Source organism: Brienomyrus brachyistius, chromosome 9, assembly GCF_023856365.1.
Source record: "Brienomyrus brachyistius isolate T26 chromosome 9, BBRACH_0.4, whole genome shotgun sequence".
In the NCBI taxonomy this organism is placed as follows: domain Eukaryota; kingdom Metazoa; phylum Chordata; class Actinopteri; order Osteoglossiformes; family Mormyridae; genus Brienomyrus; species Brienomyrus brachyistius.
The window spans coordinates 13974189-13986912 of NC_064541.1; the positions used below are offsets into that span (position 1 = coordinate 13974189).

The 12724-nt window shown below is 53.1% G+C and overlaps 1 protein-coding gene across 1 annotated transcript in view; it reads right to left on the reverse strand.

The window, feature by feature from the left end:
* Positions 1-2930: 2930 nt before the first annotated feature.
* The window catches only part of iglon5 (IgLON family member 5), a 50780-nt gene continuing 40986 nt past the window's right edge, over positions 2931-12724 (reverse strand). The window contains 8 exon segments of the mRNA XM_049026526.1: positions 2931-3096; positions 3098-3144; positions 3909-4060; positions 4548-4668; positions 4790-4921; positions 7226-7345; positions 8790-9022; positions 9886-9964. Of these exon segments, the coding sequence (XP_048882483.1) occupies positions 3046-3096; positions 3098-3144; positions 3909-4060; positions 4548-4668; positions 4790-4921; positions 7226-7345; positions 8790-9022; positions 9886-9964 (935 nt within the window). The 3' untranslated portion in view covers positions 2931-3045.

Sequence of the window (12724 nt, forward strand, 5' to 3'; positions counted from 1 at the left end):
ATGTACATAATTATATCAAACTAAGAAATGCAATTTATAGCAATGTGAAGAGTGCAGAATGACTCAGCACTGCCCCCTGGTGGCCTTGCTGCATAGTTACAGCTGGCTTCCACCAATCAAAGCCCTTCCCGCAATCATCGGCCAATCATCTATCCTTAGTCTCCTATTCCATGTCAACAATCACCGAACAGGCAGCTGCATAATAAGCAAAACTCGGAGCAGGACATAATCAAGCCAGTGCAGTGATTGCCTTCAGGGACCAAGAGACGTAATTGATGGCGGATTTTCAAGCCACATGACGAGAGACTGCTCTGTCATGAACGCGCAAGCCCAAAACGCTTCAATAATCATCTTGATCGGACATAGCGCTTTTAGGTCACGGTACAGAAGAGATGTGTGATCAGCTGGGAACGATTTGACCTCAGAGTCGCTGCCTCAGTGGAGACACCCGGAAGGACTTTGATTTATTGTTGTTTTCGCTCTCTGACCAGCGATGCCCCATCTGCCTCGGGGAAACACTCACCCTCCATGATCCGATTTGTGATGCTGGCGGGGGAGAATGACATTGGACACAGCCTGTCCACTGCCGAGCTCACCCCACCCTAAGCCCCGCCTCCCAGTGCCTGTGTGTCCCCCCACCCCACCTTGGCCCGCCTCCAACACACTGTGCCCGCCTCTTGGTTGGGGTACGCATAAAACAATTCAGACCGTGTTGGCAAACACACGCCTCTGCACCCCCTCCCTCAGTTTTCCTCTGGGGGGCTAAAAATGCTGTCCCACCCACACCCCACCCCACCCCACAATGCCCAACCCACATACAATATTTTTTTTTTTTGAAAATCCATCCAGAACAAACATTAACATGCTGTATTTAAACCACATTGAGATTCATGACATTTTGTTCTCCTTTAGTTTTCTTTTTTTCTTTGATGAAAGAATATGTACATAAATATGTAAATATGCCACGTCGCGGGGATGTGAACATGATGCTGACAAGGGGGCGGGAAGAGGGTAGAGAAGGAGAGGGACAGAGAGACAGCAGTGACCACGTGACCTGCTCTTGTGCTTGGATTTTCACCAGCATTTGGCCCGTGCACAGTTTCACCAGTCTGCAGGATGGCCTCCTTGCGTATACACGACGCACCGCAAGGCTCATTCACTCGACACCAACTAGGCCGACAAGATGACTGACAGAACGGCCCGAAAGCTTGGCGCGGCGGCCTTAACCCGGGGTAAAAAACAGAACCGCCCCGTCTCATTACGGCAGCCCTGTGAAATCCAGGGCCCCACCATCAGCATGACAGCACACGTGATGGAGGTTATTGCTGCTTTGCGTGGGGCAGCCATCGATGCCTCGCCTCTGTCCTCGCGCTGCTGCCCCCGGCGCGGCATTCCCGACTCAAATTTTGCATAGACACACCGCGCTGTGGCCGGAGCGCTGCCCCCCTCGCCGCTGCTCACAGGGGGCCGCGTAACTGGATTGTGGGGGACCTTACGCCGCACCCCGCCCGTGCAGGAAAAGTACCGTGGCAAGACGGTTCGTCCTTCAGAGACTCCCGCCGACAGCCGGGCTGCGCGTGATTTACGACTCCGGTCCCTAGTCGCCTGGAGGGAGACGTGCCCCCCCTCGCCCCGCTTCGTAGCCCACGCTGAGCGAAGCCTTTATCTAACCCCTCGGTGCTAACATCGTGGCGAGCTGTGCGGCTACTGCGCCGTTTTGATTATTGTCGGGTTTCGTTAAAAAAAAAAAACACACGAACAACATGAACTGTGATGAATCTACGTCACACGGACAACGCGACTCACGTCTCTATGTACACACCGTAGAAAACAAACAATGGCTGACTGATTGCTTCTTTTTTTGGAAGAAGAAAGCCATCTGAGATCCGCTTCAGATTCTTTAATCAGATATCGTCGTGGGGCAAATCAGGGTACGCCACCTTGAAAACTTTTTACAGCTCCTTTTGGCTAAATCAACGTGCTTTTCCCAGAGCAAAATATATCCACACACAGCTCGTAGTCGGCTCCGTCACGGTTTGTCACGTGGGATTAATATCATATTTATTCAAATACTCATTAACATCGTCATTATTAACACCAGAAATAAGAGCGATTAAGCAGAGAACACCTGACACAGTGCAGCGCAAGGCGGCCGGATGGCTCACGACAGGAACATTTCTAACCAGTACATGCTATCAACAAGCGACAAGGGGAATGAGCATTCAATGCAGGGGGGCGGTGCCCTCCTGGTGATTCGAAGACAGAGAGTATTCTGGGTAACGTAGTTTTATTGACCACTGGGTCATCGATAGCCTCCATATTTGAATATTTACAATGAGAACAGACAAGGCAGGAGGAACAAAGAGTTGCAAATGGGGGGTGGGTGGAGGCATATGGTGGGGGTGTTTCTGGCGGTGTTGGTCGGGGAGTATTTCTCACATGGCTCTGAGGTCCAAATTTGGAGGGGTAAAAAAGGTGGGGTGGGGGGGCAGGGACACGGGGACAACGTGGGTGCCATTTGATCCGGATGTCATGATCACTACTGGACTTCCACTAACGTTATAACGTGAGTTATCATCAGCGTTAAGGTCTGCACCATCCCGACAGTGTACGCCGCTCGTTTTGGACCAGCGTGTGGAGGGGACTCCCCTGCGACTCCTACACAAATTTTCTGTCATTACAGGGGCTTAGCACTCGTCAATCCTGGCATCGCGGTTATTTCACACATAAATCGTCGCCCGCCAATCGTCATTAGAGTTATATATTATGCGCCGTGATCATTAGCGCCACTGTGGACACCCCTGACATCATACTTGTCCTGAGTGACGTAATCGCAGCGACCCTCGTGGGTTACAGAGAGGACAGACAGTGCCTGGTGGAGCAGAGTAGGGTGGTGATACTGGACACAGGGGACGTGACGGGGGGTGGGAGGGGGGGGCTTGGCGATGCGATGATGGCTCCTGGGAAAATGCATATCGTTTTTGTTCACAGTGATGGGTTCGTAGTTAAAGACTCCTTTCTTCTGCTGGCCAAAATGCCCCCCCCCTAGATCTTCAGCAGGAGAGACAGGAGGAGGCAGAGACACACCCCCGGGGCCAGAGCTCACAACAGCGCCCATGGCTCGGCTGTACACAGCCCCCGGCCCTGCGGAGGGGGGGGGGGGTTAGGTGAAGGGGGGGGGTTGCCAAATGGCAGAGAAAGGAAAAACACAGGGAGAAAAGAAGGGGTCAGAGCAAAAGAGAAGAGCGGGAACAACAGCCAAGCAGACAGCAGGGGAGGAAACAAGATGGAGGGGGTGATGAATGCAGGAAGAGGAGGAGGAGCAGGAGGAGTTGAGGAAGCACCTGGGGATGGACAATCAGCAAAGCAAGGAAAAGGCAGAGGAGTTATCAGATGACGGCCAGTGGGGCTGCATCAAAGATAGGACAGAAGATTAGAGGCAGGAGGACGGACAGGGAGATCTGGGAGATACGGGAGTCAACAGCAGTGCTGTGGAATCGCCATGTGGACGGAGCTTCATGAGATAATGGTGAGGAATGAGCCACGTGGAAAAGAATATCGAGGTCTCATCTCAGATAGCGAAGTTGGGGGGAGGGGGGGGGCAGATTCAATGAGAGCGAGGAGAGGGGGTCTGTGGGAAAGCGGGGGATGGGGGGTGGCTGCCAGTTCCCAGGCCCTCAATGGGGACCCCAGAGGAGCCAGCTGGTTGAGATCCAGGGTGCTAGAGCAACAGGACAAAAGGGAGGCTGGGGGGGGGGGGAGATGGACAGACTAGGAAACTGTATTGGGGGAGGACTGTTTGGGAGAGGGACACTGCATTACCATGCAGGAACGGAGGGGGAGTGCAATTAGGGGGGGACCGATGTGGATCGCGTACAGGGGTAGCTGGGGGGCGGTGAGTTACTCACGGAAGAGAAGCATGCTGGCATTGGAAGAGCCCAGGCTGTTGGAGGCGTAGCAGGTGTAGTTTCCAAAGTGCTTCTCTGTGACATTGTTGAAGAGCAGCAGGGAGCGTGTCTTCTCGTTCTTGATCTGCAGGGTGCTGCCACTCTCCACCCTCCTGGGGATGGGGATGGGGGGGGGGGGGGGGGCAAAGCCACATCAGGTAGACACGGACGTGCATGGCCGACCTGCAGGCCTGGCAGACGCAGGCAAGCCATTCGCCAGGACCACAATGCGGATGCTGTTTCCCCTTTCGGCATGTTTAGGGACAGCAAGCCACTAAGGTCTCGGGGAAAATGGGCTCCAAAAAAAAAGAAAATACACCTATAAAGTCAAACACCTGGCACGGTGCCACGAGGGGACATGGCATGTGTTAAGTGCATTGACTGCGAAACATATTTAGGGCACCTTCCCAGCAGGCCGGCTCTGCGGTGTGTGAACTGCTCAGCGGAAAGAGTGAGACTCTCAAAGCAGAGCGGCGGGTTTGGGGGGGGGGGGGTGGCTGGCAGAGAGTGCCACTTAGCAACAGTGAGAGAACCGAGCGTATGTGGGGAAGGCCGCAGGGGCCAGCTGGGTCTTCCAGAGAGCTGGTGCCAAGGGCCTACCTGCGGTCGTCTCTGTACCACTCGAAGGTGGCAGTGGGCACTGCCATGGCCTCACAGCGCAAGATGGCCGCCTTGCCCAGCTGTGCCGGCATGTTCTTCACGTCTGTGATCGTGGGCGGGTCTGAAAGAGGACAGACGCTTCAGAGGAGCGAGACCCTGGCAAGACCAGAGCCCAATCAGAGCACAATCAGCAGCTGATGACCACCCCCCACCCCCCATGGTACATTTTGGGAGGAACTCACAGTTGACGGTAACCCGGACACGGCGGGTATCGGGTGGGGCCACGCCATTGTTGGTGATGCACTCAAACTCCTCCGCCTGGTGCCGCTTGATCTCTGTGATGTCGAGGAACTCGCCTTCGCTCAGCAGGTCATCTACAGAGACGGCAGGGACAGCTCAGGGGGGCTGCCTGTGATGTCACGGCGCCGTCGGCCAATCAGGATCAGGTAGAGGACTATGCTGCTGAAGCTCACGGTGCACTGGTATGCAATTGGCTGACAGGGGGTAGTGCAATGCCTCAAGGACCGTCAGATAGAAGATGTATCGCCGTGCTCTTTAAAAAGGGAGATGATCCATCAAACAAGGCTCTGAGTCATGATGCAGCCACGTGACCCCGGCACGCAGGGCCCGGGAAGCTTAATCTCCTTTGAGGATCATGGGCTCACCCCAGGGGTATAGCTAAAAATTCTGGGCCCTTTGACAAAATTTAGCATATAATTTTATGTATCCAACAGCCCCTGTAAAGCGTCGGCTGCCCTAAAACTGCCAGTGTATCCTCTGCCCACCATATCCCTGGGGCCAACCTGCCATGTGCGCGGTCTCCGTGGCATGAGACCCGGGAGCGACACGGTAGATCCGACGCAGCAGTACACGGGGGCGGAATCTTAACGCGCACACAGAAACCGGCGCGGCGATCGCTCATCTCATTAGCCGGAAAGCTCTGAGGAGCAGACAGAAAACACACTCCCCCCCCCCCTCACTACGGGGGGGGGGACACGGCTTAGTCAGCCGGGAAACGAGCGCAGAAAAGCCGGCAGCTTCAGCGGTCACGCCTGCATTGCCGTCCACGCTGGGAGCAACTAGCGGCCACCGGGGTTCCTGTTTCTGGCCACTAGGTGTTCAGGCTGTCAGAGTGTGTGTTCAGTCCTCTTTGCCGATGCACAGACTCGCTGGTGGTGGTGGTGGTGGTGGGGGGGCACAATCAGAATCTAATGCCAGCTGACAGCCTCGTATCCCGGCATTACGGCAATATGAGAACACAGGAGTGTTACGGATCACAGAGCTCTCCCTGGCGGCACTGGAGAGCATCCAGACGGTGCTGCACTGCAGAACGGTCACGCAATAAAGCATGCGCCCGCGGTGGGCTGGGATGGGGGGGGGGTACTTATGGGTAGAACTGGTGCATTGTGGGATTAGTCAGTGCGAGAGTGGGTGGAGTAATATTGGGTGCATTTTAAAATTCGTCAGAGCAAATGAGGATGGCTTGTTACTCCCAGGTGCATTGTGGGATTAGTCTGTGTGAGGACAGATGCATTATGGGATTATTCTGTGTTAGAGTGGGCAGAAAGATGGCAGATGGAGCGTTAGTGTTAATTGCATTATGGGATCAGTCAGTGTGATGGGGCATTGATATCTAACCATTATGGTGGCAAAGTGTGGCTCTGGTTTTTGGACTCTGTGACTGTGATCAGAAGGTCGTTGGTTTGGATCCTGAGGCCAGCAGAGTGATGTCACACTTGGGCCCTTGAGCAAGATCCTTAACCCCAACTGCTGCAGGGACACTGACCCTGCTCTCTGATCCTCACTTGTATGTCACTTTGGACAAAAGTGTCCACTAAATGAGTAAATGTATGAGATTATTCAACATACCACAGTGACAGGTGCACCATGGGATTAGTCTGCATGAGAACAGATGCATTGTGGGATTATTAGTCAGTGTAAGAGTGCGTAGTGTTTGTGTCAAGTGTGCTGTGGGATTAGTCACCATGGGGCCAGGTGCACAGTGGGATTAGTAGTCAGTGCCCGGGTGCTGTGTTCATTATGGGATTAGTCTGCATGTCAGTGGATGCATCGCAGGGCTAGTAGTCAGTGTGAATGTTTAATGCGTGTTATGGGATTAACCTGTATGACAACAGATGCACTGCGGGATTAGTAGTCAGTGTGAGAGTGTCGTGCATTATGGGGTGAGTCTAGATGAGATTAGATTTGCTGTGGGATTAGTAATCAGTGTCCGAGTGCTGTGTTCATTATGGGATTAGACTGCATGACAGCAGATGGAGGATTGATATTAGATACACTGTAGGATTAGTAGTGTGAGATGAGTATTGGGGTCAGTTCAGTCATCATTAGAGTGGGCGGTGTTTTTGACATTTATTGTATTACGAGATTAGTCCATAATCCTGGCCCCCCAGAGAAAGACAGCATGCTGTAATGGTTCCAGTAAGCAACCCAATAGGTGTACTCAGCCTGAGTGCCTGTTATTAAAGCAAACAGTCATGTTATGATGTTTTCTGATAATGCTTAATTATTACATGTTTCGTGGTAATTCGCAGTCTTCACAACTGTAATTACTGTTCTAAAGATGACCCAGATTACTGGTGCTGTTTCGGCGACACCAGCGGAGGTGGGCTGGGGGATTTTCACGGACGGTGTAATTTTACAGGCTGGGGGTCACTCACATTTGAAGTCCTTCCAGGTGACCGTGGGCTCCGGCCGCCCAACCGCCAGGCAAAAGAGGTTCACGTTGCTGCCTTCGTTGACTGTCACGTCCCCTGAAATGTTCACGATCCGGGCCGGCACTGCAACACAGGACAGAGGGGAACCCATGACCGCTGTGGGCCAGGTCACCTTGGAGAGCCCCCTGTTCTGCACAGGTCACTCTCAGGTGCTTAGTACAGGGGACACGGAAACTTGTAAAGTCTGGGCCGTCTCCAAATTACAGTTACACTGTCATTTATTTAGCTCAGCATTCCAGACACAGAACAATGTATTTTCCATTACAGAAAAAGATAACTTGAATTTTAATAGTCAATTAACTTTTTTTCCTCCCATAATCCTCTTTTATTTAGAAAAAAACCCTATTTCTTTTGGTATCACTTTAAAAACAGTCCTCCACAGTAATATGGAGAGAGAAGAATTTGCACAGCATTACTTGCTCATTACAAATTTCCTAAAAGCAGACATTCGCGGTGAATCTCAAGCCGAACTGCAAACAGCCCCTGGGCCCTGAGTGTCTCTGTCAGTACACAGAATTTTCCCCTTCAGGTGTGCCTCCCTCATCTGCCTCCTCTCGAGTCCCTCTTACAAAGGTTTCCTATTGGTTGACCAAATTTGATGTGACATGTCTTGCGGTCCAATCAGCGCTCCTGTCTGATGTCATGTGCACCGTAGTGTGTAAAGACAGCAATGAGCTGGCGAAGTGCCGCGTTGCACTAGCTCAAAACAAAACCACCACACACTTGATATCCAGAGTTTGGTGGGGCTACTCAACACATAGAGATGGCTGCCTTCTCCATTTCACTTTCTCCTGCCCGCATGCCTTTCTTGGTGAGGTTCCGTGTAGTAATGCTGAATAATGCTGAGGTATCGATTGCCAGATTACAGGTGATCTTCTCTCTCCCTGACAGCCGACACGCACACAGGCCAATTTATCAGGCAGTCAGTTGGACACCAATAAATCACATCGGTGAACAGCAGCCGGTCTCTCGCTGGCACCGCTATTGCCTTGGCGATCGACCCCACCCGGGGCCTACACTAGCGATTACTCATTTCGGCAGGCGGTGTATCGTGTCCCGGCATCAAACACCCCCCAACCACGACCTTCTGCAGTCTCCTCAACCTCAGAGTCTTCTGCCTCTTTGTAGCTTTCACACTGACCATAAAACATTGTAAAATGTGGTTAGGACTAGAGCTGATCCAGGATCAGTGCTTGGTAGCATATTTAAGTAGGACAGAGCCAGGGCTCGCGACATGATTTCCAGAATATAGAATTATGTTTATAAAATATTTAAAACATTAGAAATATTCCATGTTAACTGTAACCACAATTGATCAACTGCCATGAACCTACAGAGAGGAACTCCCCCTGTAGTCAGCAAAATGGGGGGGTGTCCCAAGTTATTTTGTGGACCATGGGCTGAAAAGTTTGGGAATCCATGAACTAGGAAACGCCTGCTCCAAATGGTGTGGGCGGGGTCCGGCTGATGACGGACAGCCCATGGCCACGCCCCCCTCACCCCTCACCTTGGACGATTAGGTAGACATGGGCGGTGCGGGGCTGGTTGCGGGCCTGGAAGCTGCAGGTGTAAGGGCCTTCATCCGCCACCGCCACACGCTTGATCTGGATGGAGAAGTCGCTGTCGTTGCTGTTCACCAGGGAAACACGCGGATCCAGCGACCACTTGTCCGTCCCCGTGAACAAGATGTTGGAGCGGTTGAGCCAGGCCTTTTTGGTGACCTCATCGTCGATTTTACACCTTGAGCAGGATTTCAGTTGGGGAAGGAGATGAGGCAGATCATTCATTCTGCCACTGAACCCTTAAAATACAGTGGTTTGCCATGTGAGCTTGGTGGGCACCCCACATTATTTTCAGGGGAAAGGAAACTATTTTTTTTTTATTATGCAGTGTTTATGGCCATGAAGTCTTTCTGTTCACATGTTTTGAATATCTGTGGTCACTGTTCAATGACCGACATCATTCAGAACTGATAAAACCGGCAGGGGACAGGACCCGGGGGGGTGGAGGATAGGTAATTTGCTGGATTTGCTTCAGGGGTACCATGAAAGATGAGAAGTTAGGATGAGGGGCCCTAAAAAATTTAGAACATTATTGGATTAGTCTGGGTTGGGGGTCCAATATGATATGCTTTCTTGGGGCCCAAAATCTCTAGTGGTGCCCCTGATTAGCTTGTTCTTTCATGTCACATCCACCGCATTCAGGTGCATATGAAACGAGGGTCCGACCGTCCTGCAGTATCCACCTGCTCCACTAGAGGTCCCCAGTGAACCACTGACGGCACTACACACAACAACACTCATTATTACTGCAGGCCAAGTCATGGTGAGTTCAAAGAAATCATAAGATGGGGGGCGGAGCCTGCTTTTGGCAGGGTGTCACTTGTTTGGAGGAGAGCAGCTCTGTGACGCCAGGCCCGGCGATGGCACAGTGCCTGGTTGGGGGCTAAATAACAGACTACTTGACAGACAGCAAATACAGCCGATCACAGCAGGGGTCGACATGGCGATACTTAAGCAGGAGCAAAATTAATGTTTAATAGGGAAGAGGCTAACGAAGCTGTCTGGGAGGGGGCTGTCGGGAGCGGCTGGTTTGGGGCCCACCTCAGGATGACGCTCTCTCCCTCGCTCACTGTGATGTTATCCGGCAGGTGTCCGAATTCGGCGCCACTTGTGCTCAGCCCTGCAGCGGATGAGAAGGAACAACAGAGTCAAAGCGACACACTAAAGGGTCTGACGCATGCTTCCAGTTCTTGTCGGGGGGGGCGTGTTTTGCCATTTTCTTGGTTGTTGACGTGATGCAGTAAAAATGCAAGCAGACACACGGTGTACAGCTGACCCACGCCGTATCTGAATGATGCGTGCTCCCCCCGGCTAGTGTGCGCCCCTGCACACGCTCACTGAACAGCGCCGATAATGAGCCGGGGGAAGAGGATTCATGGGAAGCCACTGGAGCGTGAAATGAAGGGACAGCGGTGGGGAAGGGGGGGGACGGGTACAGATCACCCCCCCATGTGTGCAAACAAACCTAACGCATATGCACACGCGGAGTCACACCCTCACACACACACAGGATCCCACAGCCTCACACACACACACACACACACACAGAAACCCTCACACACACACAGGATCCCACACCCTTGCACACACAGAATCCCAGACCGGCACACATACAGATAATCCTGCACTGTCACACACACACACCCCTCGCACACGCAGTGACCAGGAACACGCCCCCCTCGCTCTGTGCCAACGGCGGCACGGAGGAGCAGGTGCTCTCCACCAGGAGCCAATCTGTGCCCTCGTGCCGTCAGCCAAGCGCTGCTCCGTGTCACTGCTGGGTCTCCCACCAACTCCCCCATCTACCGGACGGACCGCTTTGGAGACGGCTGTCAGGACGGGCCTGCAAGGGCCTCGGCGAGGTGGGGGGGGAGTCTAACGCGGGACGGGGGGCGGGGGGGGACCAGCTGGGCATCCGATCCGAGCAGGTTCTGTGTCGGAGACGGCGTCATCGGGTAAAAAGCCATGAGTCAGCGCACCATGTGACTGGGGGCGCTCTGCTAAATTAAGAGTCCTTCTTCTTTTTATTGCGCCTCAAACTACGTCACATCTGATAAAGCAGTAGTTAGAAGACTGGGAGTAAATGTGTCCAGAGTGTATGTGTGTGTGAGAGGCAGCGCACCAGAGTGGAGCATTTGCAAGGAGCTGCAATCATAGCGTCTGCTGCAGCGTAGCCTGGCCGGCCAACATTACATTAGCACAACGCTGCCCCCCCCAGGGAGGGCAGGGGTGAGCACCACCATGATACATTAATGCGATGTAGTAGAAAGTTTGTGACGCTGCTTGGGAGACACATTTGCGATCTATGTTTGGAAAAACTTTGGCTATGGTCCACAGGTGCGACACATGCTGGACTGGAGTAACCCCTCCCTGCACCCTGCGGACATGAAGGTATGTTACCTGATGGGCCGTGAAGGTCACCAGTACAGAAGGCCAGCCCCCATTTTCACACCCCTGTGATCATCCTTGGTGTCACTGTGACACACACAGAGAGATTTCCGTATGTCCTACTTGGTAAAGGACACGCCCCCTGGCTCTGATTGGTTCTCTTGTTCACAGGTTCTTTGATTCAGAGAAGGCGGGGGGTAGAGTTTTTCAGGGGCTCAGTCATGCCTTTTGTGAAGCCCTGAGCCTCTGAGTTTGACCTTCTCAGAATCTTCCAGCTAGTAGCTACATCCTGCACCAGAGGACATTAATCACTGCGCGACAGACAGGCTGCGGAGTGGGCGGGACTGGTGTCAGTCACCACATCACCATCACATCTTCCACTGCCCTATCCCCTGTAACCCCCCCCCCCCCCCATCTCACACTGCAATCCTCTGGATCCTCAGGAATCCTTTCCCACTCTGCTGAAACCATCAGTGGAGCTTAATCTCTCACCCCTTCCCTTTCCCCCAGTCACCCCCCCCCCCCCCCCCATTAAAAACGTCACCGAGTGTGCACACCTTTGAATCTGATCATCTTGAGTTCCTCGACAATGTAATCTGATCAGCGAGAAGAAAGAGGTAAATTCTGGGGAAGGGAGATACGGAAAGGAGAAAAGAGGAAAAGAACAGTGGCATGGGAAGGGCAGGGAACACTACTGCCCCAAGAGTGCCAATCGGACATGTGCAGATGCTCTCATAGCCCAAGACCCCCGGGTGCTTGGAGCTTGGGGTGGGGATTAATGCCTCACCGGGACACAGATCCTTCTACTCTCCTGTCTGATCCCATTAATTCTGCCGCTCTGCCTCCACCGAACAGCCCCACGGCAACCGTCGCTCTGCCGGTCATTCGCCACGAGCCCACCAGGCTGCCCGCGATATTACATCCAGCACGGATGGAGCGATATCGCAGACCGCCCATCAGATACACAGCCAGTCAGCTCACAGTGCTGGCCACAGAGGGATCACCGCGGTGTTAAGACACACAGATGAAAATAATGTTTGTGTAAAGATAAGTCTCTCGCTGTTGGGGGGCTGCAACCCATTTCCACTCACACTGCCCTGAGGGACATCTGGATAGGTGTCCACCTGAGATGGGCCAGCCTCGTCCATCGCGCCAACTCTACAGGTAGGCGTGGAGCCGGGCGGCAGTGCCTCACACGTACCTTTCAAGTGAGCGCTCTGTCGCGTCTGATTTGTAGTCACTGGCTCCAATTTCCAGCGGACGGAATTGATTTTCGAGATTGAATCAGGCCGCTTCGGAACAGAAACCTGATTTTGGAGACGGACGTTCGCCCCCCCCCACCCCTCGTACCAAAGTGTAGCTGGAATGTGAAATCTCGAGGTGATTAAGATTTCGTTGGAAGAGGAATATTAAAGAGGACACTGTCACCTCCGCCTGCATCAACGTGCATTTCGTCTATCGTGCACGCGGGGGGGGGGGGGGGGGGGTTGCG